Genomic DNA, 12,088 nt, shown 5'->3' on the forward strand with positions numbered 1-12,088 from the left:
AGAGCCAAAGCCAGGTGCTCAACCCTGGCGGCACCAAGGAAGCTTTATAAAACATGCAGGTGCAGCCTGGGTGATTTTGGTGTGCAAGTCCAGACAGACAATCAGAATGAAGGGGAAGGACTCTAACAGCTGAGCTAGGCTTGACTGCCCATCCAACGGATGGCCTCTTCTGGTTTGGTGTCAGTGGAAGCGAGGGTGTGAGGATGGGAAGGTGAGTGGGAGACCTCATCATCTCCAGGCTGTCAGGCTTGTCTCCTTTCCTCCCTAAGAAGGTTTACCTCATGGGGAAGGTTCTCCCCATGCTTGTTCTAATAATTTCTAACCACATCTTCTATCAAAATCAACATTTCGGTTCGGAGAACATTCGTGGATGCCTAATCAAAGCGTAAAGCTCTGTGATGGTAGAATATGGATCAAGGCTCTCAGAGTGGAGAGGATTGTGATGTTCTCGTCCGAACCCTCACCTGATTTAGGAATCCTCCTACAGTGAGCCCAGTGGACAGCTGGTTAGCACACCTTGGGCTCGAGACTTCTAGGGACAGGAGACTGCTTCCTCTCTAGGCAGTCCATTCCCATTTGGGCTGGCTTTAATCATCAGAGCCGTGTTTATCACGAAGACAAATAGTCGCCATTTACTGAGCATCGACTATGAACAATTTTGGCCTTGAGGCACATGGCACAAAAATCAACAATCAAATCAACTTTATTATATTCATGATGTGGCTTACTGATGGGTGTTCCCACCATCTGTGGCTTCCCACTTAAATGAACTATTCTTGCTGCCTTGGTGCTAAACTCAGCTATTTCCATGCCAACAATAAGATTTTAAATTGCTCATCTTTTAAACTGATTTCAGTGCTTTGGAGATGCTGCCCTGGTTACTAACCTAGAGGCAGGGAATCTACCTTCCCTTCTATCCCCTGACCCGTCTGCTGGCCCACCAAGTCCGTACTTTATATTTGTGGCTAATTTATGCCTTTTCTTTTTCGTAACAGCTTTATTGAGCTATAATTCACATACTGTACAATTCAACCATTTAAAGTGTACAATTCGATTTTTTTTACTATTTTCACAGGCTTGTACAACGATCACCATAATTAAGTTTAGAACATTTTCATCACTCCAGAAAGAAACCCCGTACTTTACCAGTTACCTCCATTCTCCGCAGCCTGGAGGTGGTTTGGCAACCTCAGATCTGCTTTCTGTCTCTACAGATTCGCCTCTTCTGGACGTTTCATATAAACAGAATCATGCAGTATGTGATCTTGCGTGGTAGCATGTATCGGCGATTCATTCCTTTTTACTGAGAATGATATACCATCGTATGGAGACGTTGCATTTTGTTTCTCCATTCATCAGTTGGTGGACATTTGTGTTGTTTCCATTTTGGCTGCTGTGAATAGCGCGGCTGCGAATGTGGTGTCTTTGTGTCACCATTCCTGATCACTGAGAAGAACGTGTTCAGACCATCTTTTCCGATGATTGTGAGTGATGTAGTGATAGGAGCTACCCTGCTCACCCATCTAAGCCCTCAGCCTTGACACAACTGCTCAGGGATTCAGGGCCTCCTCGGTGTCACCCTGAGCATCACCATCGGGGTGGAGGGGGCACGCGTCTCCTCTTTCCCTCTTCTGATCTCCAGGAAAGGCAGTTTGGAGCAGAATCGTCTGGGTTGGGCAGTCACCAGAAACACTTTCCCTTTCAATGGGTAGGCAGCAGTGTGCAGACCACAGTGGCCAGAGACAGTCTTACAAGGAGTTGTCCCCACGGGCCACCTTAGTGCAGTTTTCTGTTCCCTCACCACTAGGCCCTCGTCCTGGGGCCTCCCCCTATTGCCTCCATCCCGGAATCCCAGGCAGAGGCCACTGGAGAGGGCAGCTTTGGTCTCTTCTCTTGCACCAAGGCTGGGCTTGGGGCATGGGGGAGGGGTTGGCTGGGGTCTCTGGGCAATAGGGTGGTGACAAGTGAGATGCAAACGCTTCTGGCCCTGCAGTGTTCTGGGCTGCCCCAGCAAAGAGGGACTCCCCCTGGGTGAGATCTGGGCCGCCCTACAGCCCGAAAACCACAGGGTCCCTTGTAGCCAGCTTTGTCCTCACCTTAAACAAAAGGCAGTCCTGGAACCAGGAAACCAGGTGAGTTCGGGTGGAGGGGCTGAGATTTCAGGGAGGGCTCTGGGCTGCAGTTCTGTGCTCAGGACTTCAGGTGAGGTCTCTCCCCTCCAAGTCTGCCCAGGTGTACTCTGTTGGGGAGGAGAAGTGGGGAGCTGGTCGTCCTCCCTCCCCAGGGCTGCCATACCTGTCTGACCAGCCCCTCCCTCTCTCCTTCCGCCTTCTCTGTGCCTGATTTGGCACCGGGCCCATATCCCTCCCTTTGGTCTCAGGAAGGTGAAGTCTCTTTCCTGCACGGTGTGGGAGTTTGTTGGGGAAGGGGTAGCTTGCATTCAAATCACTCCTTGGAAAATTAAGCATTGTTTAAAGGGGCTGAGAGAGGGCCTGGTACAAACAGGTACTGCCTGGTTCCGTGTGTCAGGAGGCCAGGGCTGGGGAGGGTGGGGAGGAGAAAAGAGGGGAGGGGAGAAAGGGATGTGGTCTCTGCGTCCCCTCTAAGAGTCTTTGTCTTTGTCTTTCCGGAAGGGACTTCAAAGTGTGGCCTTTTGTGTGTACGTGTGTGTGATCTGGTGTGTGTGATCCGAGGGGAGCTTATCAGTGTGTCTGTCTTTTTGGATTTGTCTCTCTTCCAAGGAGGGGGCTTCTGGTCTCGCTGTCCCTCTGTAGGGGTCTCTATGCCTGTCCTCTGGAACCCTGGGTGTCTTTACCGGAGAAGGATAGGGAGGCATCTGCACATCTGCCCCCTCGTGATAGGTGGTCAGGGTAGCGGTCACCCTCTCCCCTGGGTTGGGGGTTGGGGGCTGTGGGCCATCTGTCCCTCTACCCCCAGGGGATCTGTTGGTCTCTAGTTAACAGCTATCCAGTCTCCACTTCATGCCCTGCAGGATCTTTCAGAGAATCTAGCCCCAGCCATTAGAGAATCAAAGCTGGAATCTCTGCCTCGGGGAGCCAAACCTCCTGTTTTCCACCCACAGCCTGCCCCACCCAGGCCTGGGGTGCCTCACTCAGCTCCCCATTCTCCAGCCTTCTGCAGGTGCATGCTGCGCCCCAGCCCACTCTCCTGACTCATTCTCATAATGGGTTTGTGGAGACAGGTGCAGGGACTCTTCCCCTTCTCCTCTGGCCATCTGGGGGCCTGGGAAGAGAAAGAGAAGGAGGGCCCAGGTGGCTGCAGGTTGACTCACCATCGGTGCCCCCCACTCCACAGTTCTGCCTCCTTTCCTGTGATTCACCCACTGGGAGCTATGGGACTGACTCCCCCAGGCAGCAAGGAGAGCGATGAGATGAAGTCCCCGCCGACATAGCTGCCTGCTCTCCTGCGCTCTTCCAGCCTGCCCACTGGCTCTTGTTCACCCTCCTCTGTGCCTTTCAGCCCGGCCCAGGGAATCCCGTGATCTTTTTATTTTTTACTTATTTATTTTTTTGCGGTACGTGGGCCTCTCACTGTTGTGGCCTCTCCCGTCGCGGAGCACAGGCTCCGGACGCGCAGGCTCAGCGGCCATGGCTCACGGGCCCAGCTGCTCCGCGGCATGCGGGATCCTCCCGGACCGGGGCACGAACCCGTGTCCCCCGCATCGGCAGGCGGACTCTCAACCACCGTGCCACCAGGGAAGCTCAATCCTGTGATCCTGGGAAGAGAGAAAGACACGGGGTTGTGTCCAGGACAAGTGTTGTGTTGGACCTCACGTTGACTTGCATGTACAGCCCCAGAGGGAAGACAGCCTGTGTGTGTGTGTGTTCATTCATTCATTTCACAAATGTTTACCCAGCCCCTCTTGGCATTGCACCAAGGGCTGGGGGCACAGCAGTAACTAAGGAGAGACTGGGCAAATGGTTGACCTCGGGTTCAAGGATTCGGAACCCAGCCCCGTCCTCCAAACTGGGCAGACCTTCATAATCACTCCAAGTGGAGAGAAGAACACGAAGGACACGGGGTGGTGCCTCTGGGGCGTCAGCTGCTCAGAGGAGACCCAAATGCCACAGATCGCTTTCCTGCTCTGCTCCTCAGTCTGTGCATTTATTTCCCACAGCAGGGAAGGAGATAAGACCTAGGATCCAGGGTTGCAGTGGCTGGGCCACCCCGCAAGGCTCTGTTAGGGAACAGGTAGAGGCTGGCAGCCCTTGCACTTCTCACATTCACGGAGTTACCCTTTCCTGGGCTCTGCGGTGGTGCAGGGGTGGGCTCCGGGCGGGCCCAGCTCTCTGCTGCCCCCACCTGAGTCCGGCCTGTAGGTGGCAGGTGTCAGGTTAGGCCCTGCCCCCTCAGGGCCTAGCCACTCAGCTACAAGGCCGATCCCCTCCTCCTGGGCTGGGCTCTTTCTTATAAGAGGCCATCCGGGGAGCTGCACCCCACCTAGGAGCAGCTTCGCAACTCCTCGAGTCTCTGTGTGCTTCAGCCTGCTCGCCTCCTCTCCAGCCTCCACCATGTCCATCAGGGTGACCCAGAAGTCCTACAAGGTGTCCACCTCCGGCCCCCGGTCCTTCAGCAGCCGCTCGTACACCAGTGGGCCGGGCACCCGCATCAGCTCCTCGGCCTTCTCCCGGGTGGGCAGCAGCGGCAGCTTCCGGGGCGGCCTGGGCAGCAGCATGAGTCTGGCTGCAGGTTACAGTGGGGCCCCGGGTCTGGGGGGCATCACAGCTGTCACGGTGAACCAGAGCCTGCTGAGCCCCCTCAAGCTGGAGGTGGACCCCGACATCCAGGCCGTGCGCACCCAGGAGAAGGAGCAGATCAAGACCCTGAACAACAAGTTCGCCTCCTTCATCGACAAGGTGAGGGCTCCCCCTGCGTGGCCCGCGGTGCCTGGGGCCGGACCAGGATCCCAGCCCTTTCTCTTGGTCACCCCACCCTCGGTGGGCACATCTCCAGCCCCTCCCTGGCGTCCTGCTGGGCCCCACCCACTCTGGCACCGCTCCCGCTTCCGACGGATGTCTCGGCGCCCTCCCCCGGCCCCATGCACTTTGGTTTGGGCTGGGGAAGGGATAGAGAGGGGGTCCGGGCGGCTTCGGACTCTAAATCTTGGGGCTCCCTCCCTCACTCGCCCATCTCACCCCAACTCGGGGTCTGATCGTCTGTAAAGCTTTCAGCTCTGGAAGAGTCCCACCTGTTCAACTGGCGTGTGGGAGGGCAGTTCCTCCCTCAGGTTCACCCTTCTCCCTAGCATGGCCCCAAGGGCTTCTCAACAGTGCTCCCGTGCTTTAAATTTTTTTTTTTTTTTAAAATAGGAGATTGATAGGATTCTGGGAGAAGGAAGCAGCTGTCTTGATTCAAACAGGCAAATATTGATCCAGGCCTTCGGCGTACCGCGGCCCAAGTGTTGGGGGCATCAAGATGAGTCATAACTTGGCCAGGGCCCCGGGAGCCGGCCATGTGGGCGGCGCCGGGCGGGGCCGAGGCCCGCGGTACTGGGGACACGCTCCTCTGCCTGGGGGCGTGTATCGGTGTGGGGTGGACGCCAGGGCCTGGCTTCGGAAAAGCCCATCCAGGATTCAAAGTCCGCGGGCGTGCGACACCCCACCTGCGTTTCACGTCCTGTTAAACCCCACGATTTACGGCTTTAGATAAGGCGTCTGTCCGCTAACGCCCCTCTCCCCGCTCGGCACTAGTCCCCTCTCACTCTTCCCTACTACCCCGGCTCCGCCCCAACGAACTGGCTCTGCTTTCCCATGGAAGGCGCCAGGCCGGGTTTTGCAGCCTCGGGGGTTTGCCTCCTCAGGGGCCCCAGGGCCCGCAGCGCGCTGGAGGCTCAGCCCCTCCCTGCTGACTAGCTCCTGGGAGGCATTTTGGGAGCGGAAGGAGGGAAATCCTGGGGCAGATTAGCGCCTTTAGGAATTGGAGTCCCCCGGGAAACCGGCGCTCCCCAGATTTTGGGAAGTGCTTGCTGGTTCCTTGGCTTTAAGCAACCTTCACTTTACTTCTTGACTGCGTTTTGCTAGCGCTGGGGTCCTCCCAGTGAGTAGCTAAGCACAGGCCGAAGGTTCCCAGTGCTCTGCCCTTTCCTTGGATGGACTACCTTGCTAAATCTGATTTCCTCATCTACAAAATGGGCACGCTAATCCCTAAGTCAAAGAGGTTTTGCCTATTCAAGCATAAAATGTAAGAGCTTAGCAGTGTTTGGCCTACATTAAACAGTCTAATAAGGCTAAATGTTATTATCACTTAGTTTTTATAATTTTGGGGCAGAATGAGCTGGGGAAGAAAGAGACTTACAGAGAGAGATTTGCTGGATCTGGACCAGACCCTTAAAATAACCTTCTGAGTCCTCCCAATTTAAAAGAAGTCCAACTTTGGGTTGACTTAAAAAAAAAAAAAAAAAGAAAAAAAGTCCTTCCTCTTCTTGGAACCAGTTTATTATTCTTTCTTTTTAAAAATTTCCCTTCCAACGTGCCTTAATTTCATCCTAAAATCTGGATTCCTTGAGCCCCAAGGAACCTAGGACCTTTGTGTTTGGGACAGGAGGACAGGGTTGTGGATTCGGGGTAGGGTAGGGTAGGGTGGGGTTGGATGTTGAGCTCAAAGGAAGGGCTGTGGGGAGGAGGGTCTTCAGTTTGCAGACAGATTTACCTTGTTTCTTGCCTCTTCCCTGGCTAAAAGTGACTTCTGCACAGGGGTGGGGCTCTGGATAGGGCTCGCCTGAGTTCTTCTAAGCCATTGCAGGGCTGAGGAGACCCAGGCTCAGAGAGGGGAAGTAATTCAAGATCAGGTAGCAGTGTTTGGCTAAAACCTAGGTCTTCTGGCGAATGCTCTCCAGGCTGTAGGGCTAAAGTTTCCTTATAGTCAATGAGTCCCTCAAAGCCACTCCAAATAATAATCATGATGATGATATTATTTGCTGTGAACAATCTACATTTTTTTCAATCATATATAAAGTGTTAATTAAAACTTGGCTACTCTTATTGACTGCAATATTACAATCGAAGTCGATAACCATTTGTTTTGCAAATATAGCTTCAACATAAACTGCTAGCTATCCTCTTACAACCATGTATCCCCTTCTTTCCCCCCAACTCAGCACTAATGGGGTTCCGGAGACCCCACTGCTTGGGGAGTTGGATGAGGGGAAAAGACAGTGCTTGCTTCATGCCAGACTTTGAGCCCTGGCCTGATGTGCGATGTGGACCTTTCTGCCTCATCGTGCAGGTGCGGCACCTGGAGCAGCAGAACAAGATTTTGGAGACCAAATGGAACCTCCTGCAGCAGCAGAAGACAGCCCGGAGCAACATAGACAACATGTTTGAGAGCTACATCAACAACCTCCGGCGGCAGCTGGAAACCCTGGCTCAGGAGAAGCTGAAGCTGGAAGTGGAGCTTGGCAACATGCAGGGGCTGGTGGAGGACTTCAAGACCAAGTGAGCCTCTGTCATCCCACCCTGCCCGGCCCCTTGGGACCAGAGGCCTAAGACACCAAGGCCCTCTGCTTGCTGGGCAGTGCAGTCTTATATAATTAGAGTGACCCCAGGACAAGGTTTTCTCAGGACAGTCTAGGTTTATGCCCATTGTTAATAGCACCTCCCTTGCCCCTTCAATCTCAGAGCTGTCCCAATTTGGACAACAAATTATCTGCTAATGTTTACACAGTAAACCTAAAATGGGAGACAGAGGTAGCCAACAGGCTCTCTTGTATACTAATAGCCCTAGACTCTATTTCTTCCTTACCCCTGATTTCCAGCACATTCCAGAAAGTTCTGTCTGAGGTTTCATGTCAGTGCCTGTTGCTAATCCTCCTCATATGCCTAATCCAATGTGTATTCGTGGATCTGGAGAGAGATTTCCTGCTCCAGGCCCCCCACTGGCTGATGATAGCATGGAGTAAGGGTGGGGAAACAGTAGCTGGTTGGGGCAGAAGGACCAGACCAGCCATCTCATATCTTCTTGCATTCCCATTAACTGAATTTTCTAGCTATCCTTGTCCCCCTGGAAAGACCCACAGCAACCTCACCTTTGCCTCCATCCTCTGATTATATCTGTCTCACCAGGTATGAGGAAGAGATCCAAAAGCGCACAGACATGGAGAATGAATTTGTCATCATCAAGAAGGTGAGGGAGTACCCATTCCCCCACCAGACACTGGAAGCTGGCGCTTAGAGACTCAGGCTAGAGGCTTTCTGTTCCTAAATGTTTCTAAGTAATGGGACAACATTTGGGTGCCTCCTAGGTATCTAGCATAGAAGGACAGAGAGGTAGTTAGGTGTATTTGGACAGAACTCTGGACATCAATGTTGGAACATGGTTAAGAAAACGGAGCAGTAGAATTTGAGGTCTGGCTATAGAAGGCTTCCTGGAGGAGAAGGAGGAGGGGAGGGGGAGGGGAGTGGGGGAGAGGGAAGGGTGTGTGTAGGAAGCAGAGGTAAGAGTGCTGGGGCTGGGGATGCAGGTGTGATGAGGCAGAGACTGGACTGGGTCAGGCCACACATAGTGAGGTGGGAAAGACAACTAGTTAGAAAGTTCCAAGTCCAGGCCGTTGGGTGCCCCTGGCTTGGCGTCAGGAGTGGGCACTCAGCTCAGGCTCCCCTCCCCCTGCCCCGCAGGATGTGGATGAAGCTTACATGAACAAGGTAGAGCTGGAGTCCCGCCTGGAAGGGCTGACTGACGAGATCAACTTCTACAGGCAACTGTATGAAGAGGTACGTTCTTGGGCGCTGGAGACTGAGGTTCCCCAGCCCCGTCAGAGGCCCCTCCCAGCCCCCAGCGCACCAACAGACAAGGGCCCACCACTGAATAATTACAGCTGCCAATAGTAGCCCGGCATGGATGTTCTATATGTTCTGTCCCCCTGCATGAGGGAGGGTTTATTATCCCACTTCACAGATGAGAAAATGGGCTCAGAGAACTGAAATAGCCTGTCCAAGGTCACCATACACAGAGTGGTGACCCAGCTGCAGCTCAGGCCTGCTCTGTCCCCAGGGCCTTAGTTAGATTCTTTGGGCCGAATGAGAGCCCTCTGTGGGCGCCATACTGGTAGCTGAGAGCACGGAAGTGCTCTGCCCCTCTGGTTTCTCGCCCAAAGCCAGATTTCCTTTTATCCTGGCCTCACTTCATCTTTACTTCCCTCCAAGTTCCAGGTCTTTGACCCATTTTCCTTCTTTAGGAACTTTGCCTTCTCTCCAGCCCTAACTCCCACTGTCTTGTCCTTTATGGAAGGCCCTTCCGCAGAAGGGAACTCCTTGTATGCGGGCCCAGGGCCTCACCACCTCCCTTCCCCACCACAGGAGATCCGCGAGATGCAGTCGCAGATTTCTGACACCTCCGTGGTCCTGTCCATGGACAACAGCCGCTCTCTGGACCTGGATGGCATCATCGCCGAGGTCAAGGCCCAGTATGAGGAGATCGCCAACCGCAGCCGGGCTGAGGCCGAGACCATGTACCAGATGAAGGTGAAGAGCAGCGTCACTATAGGCTGGTGTCTCCTGGCAGGTTCTGTGCCCTAGTCCTTGAGGAGGGAGCAGGATTCCAAACTGGACTCTGCCTGCTGCGAGCTGGGCTGCAGCGTAGTGCTGGGGGACAGGGGCGTCCCCGTGCCCAGAGGTGTAGAGGCGGGTAGGGGAGAGATGACCTGGGTTCTGGTGACTTGGCCGAGAGGGCATTCTCCCTCGGAGGGACCGGGGGGTCCCCTCTCAACCTCACTCCTTGTCTCACATCTGCAGTACAAGGAGCTGCAGACCTTGGCTGGGAAGCACGGGGATGACCTCCGTCGCACGAAGACGGAGATTTCCGAGATGAACCGGAACATCAACCAACTCCAGGCTGAGATCGAGGTCCTCAAAGGCCAGGTACGGGCTGGGCTGGGGGTGGGAGAGGGTCTTGGGACGCCTCCGGGTGAGAGGAGATAATGCAGGAGGAGTGAGGGGTCTGGGGGTTGGGGAAGGAATCCTAGACCAGAGTCAGGAGTTGGAGGGGCAGCTGGAGTCCAGACTGCTCCTGGGAGGCTGAGGGGTGCTGAGGAGGCCCCCGTGTGAGGGGCCGGGCAGGTAGGTTGGGGGTCCAGGATGGGTCCCCCAAGCCTGCTTTATTGTATCTGTCTTATATATCAGGGTAAGATTGGGCTCTGATGCTTTAAGTTTAGAAAGCAGAGATCTAGTCCAGCTGGGGGTGGGGATAACACCGCACAGCGTCCCAGGTGAAAAGTTTGTGCGGGGAAGTGGCTGGAAGCTGCTCATGTTTCCCCGTTCCGCTTCCTGACTCTCACCCCCCTGTAGCATTTTCTTGGATTGAGCCAGGTGGAGTTGGTTAGTCCAGGTCGGGGAGAGGGGGTCCCTAAAGGAGGGGAAAGGGAGAGAGCGGGTGCAGGGGGAGGAGGGGAGGAGGCAAGCAGACTCTGCTCTAACTGCTTACCCGTCCCCTCCCCGCCAGAGGGCTTCCCTGGAGGCCGCCATTGCCGATGCGGAGCAGCGTGGGGAGCTGGCCGTCAAGGATGCTCAGGCCAAGCTGGCCGAGCTGGAGGCCGCGCTGAGAACCGCCAAGCAGGACATGGCGCGGCAGCTGCGCGAATACCAGGAGCTGATGAACGTCAAGCTGGCCCTGGACGTGGAGATCGCCACCTACCGCAAGCTGCTGGAGGGCGAGGAGAGCCGGTGGGTGTGGGCGTTCTCTGACCGGCCCTGGCGCCCCATCCCTGGGACCTGGGGTGGGGAGGGGTGGGACTTGAGTCCTGTTGTCCTGGGATAGGGCCAGGGGTTGGTCCTGACATCCCATGTGTCCTCTGGGTACAGGCTGGAATCTGGAATGCAGAACATGAGCATCCACACCAAGACCACCAGCGGGTACTCAGGTGAGTGTCCTGGTCCTGGGGGGGCAGGGCAGGAGACAGCTCCTATACAGTTCCCTCCGGTATAGCTGAGGAAGCTGGGGCCCAGTTAAATGCCTTGTCCAAGGTCACGTAGCTGATAGCAAAGCTCTCTCCTGCCCTGCTCCTGGTTTTCCCCAACCATCTTGGAGGAGTGAACCAGGGGGGTTCCCTATCCCTGGGGACCACGTCCGGTCCGGAGTAGCAGGGAGAAGGGGGCGTGGCCCCTGATGTGCGCATGGGCTCCTGTGCTCACGTGGCTGCCTCTGTTCCTGACCAGGTGGGCTGACCTCACCCTATGGGAACCCTGGCTTCAACTACGGCCTGAGCTCCTACCAGTCCAGCTTGGGCTCTGGAGGGGGCTCTGGCTCCTTCAGCCGTACCAGTTCCAAGGCTGTGGTTGTGAAGAAGATTGAGACCCGTGATGGGAAGCTGGTGTCCGAGTCCTCTGACATCCTGCCTAAGTGAAAGGCTCCCGCGATCCCTCCCAGCCTCCCCAGCTCACTTGCTCCTGCAAGAAGGAGTTGTGCAGGGGAGTGTTGGAACCAAAGACCTGAGGCTCAGTCCTGTCCTTAGCCCACCCCTGGGGGAGTCAACTGCCTGGGGCTCCCTCTCTTGCCCACGCCCCCCCAAAAGCCAATCCAAGTGTCTTTTTCAGAATAAAGCTTCAGCTGGCTCTGCCAGCACATTTTGCTGTGTGCAGCCCTTGTCTGTCAATGGGGTGGGAGACAGGTGGTCAGGAGGCCTCCCTCTGGGATCAGAAGGCTGGGGTTGGGGGACACGTGGAGGAAAGTCTGACCTCCTCCAGGGAGACTTTGCTGAAAAACCTCGTTGATGCCTTGGTTTCAGATACCCCATTTCATTTGATCTGGGCAACAAACCCTGTTGGGGCACAGAGCAGGTTTTAGATTGGAGTATCAGGAGATTTCCTTTCCTGTAGACCTCACAGGAGGTCGGCCTCAGGACCAGGTCCAGAGAGACCAAGCAATTGGCCTAATTAAAAAGTGGCTGACTGGGATTCGAACCCAGGACCGTCCAGTTCTCCAGCCTGTCCTCCTCCTCAGCCAGGCACATGGCATTTCCTCGGTGGCCAGAGGTGTTTTTGTACATCTTCATTCCTTAGCAGCTGGGGACAAGGAATCCTGGTTTTCCCGTCCCTTCAGAGGCCCAGAGTCCATTCTCAGCAGCTGGGTGTGTCAC

The 12,088-nt window shown here is 55.1% G+C and overlaps 1 protein-coding gene across 1 annotated transcript; it reads left to right on the plus strand.

The window, feature by feature from the left end:
- The first annotated feature begins 4,432 nt into the window (after positions 1–4,432).
- On the plus strand, positions 4,433–11,582 carry KRT8 (keratin 8). The gene is made up of 9 exons (XM_079938204.1): positions 4,433–4,877; positions 7,246–7,454; positions 8,082–8,142; positions 8,634–8,729; positions 9,315–9,479; positions 9,750–9,875; positions 10,456–10,676; positions 10,815–10,873; positions 11,169–11,582. Exons 1-9 carry the CDS (start codon positions 4,533–4,535, stop codon positions 11,354–11,356), a joined length of 1,470 nt encoding a protein of 489 aa, XP_079794330.1. The 5' UTR covers positions 4,433–4,532; the 3' UTR covers positions 11,357–11,582.
- Positions 11,583–12,088: the final 506 nt, after the last annotated feature.

This window comes from Stenella coeruleoalba (assembly GCF_951394435.1).
Source record: "Stenella coeruleoalba genome assembly, chromosome: 11".
Classification (NCBI taxonomy): Eukaryota; Metazoa; Chordata; class Mammalia; order Artiodactyla; family Delphinidae; genus Stenella; species Stenella coeruleoalba.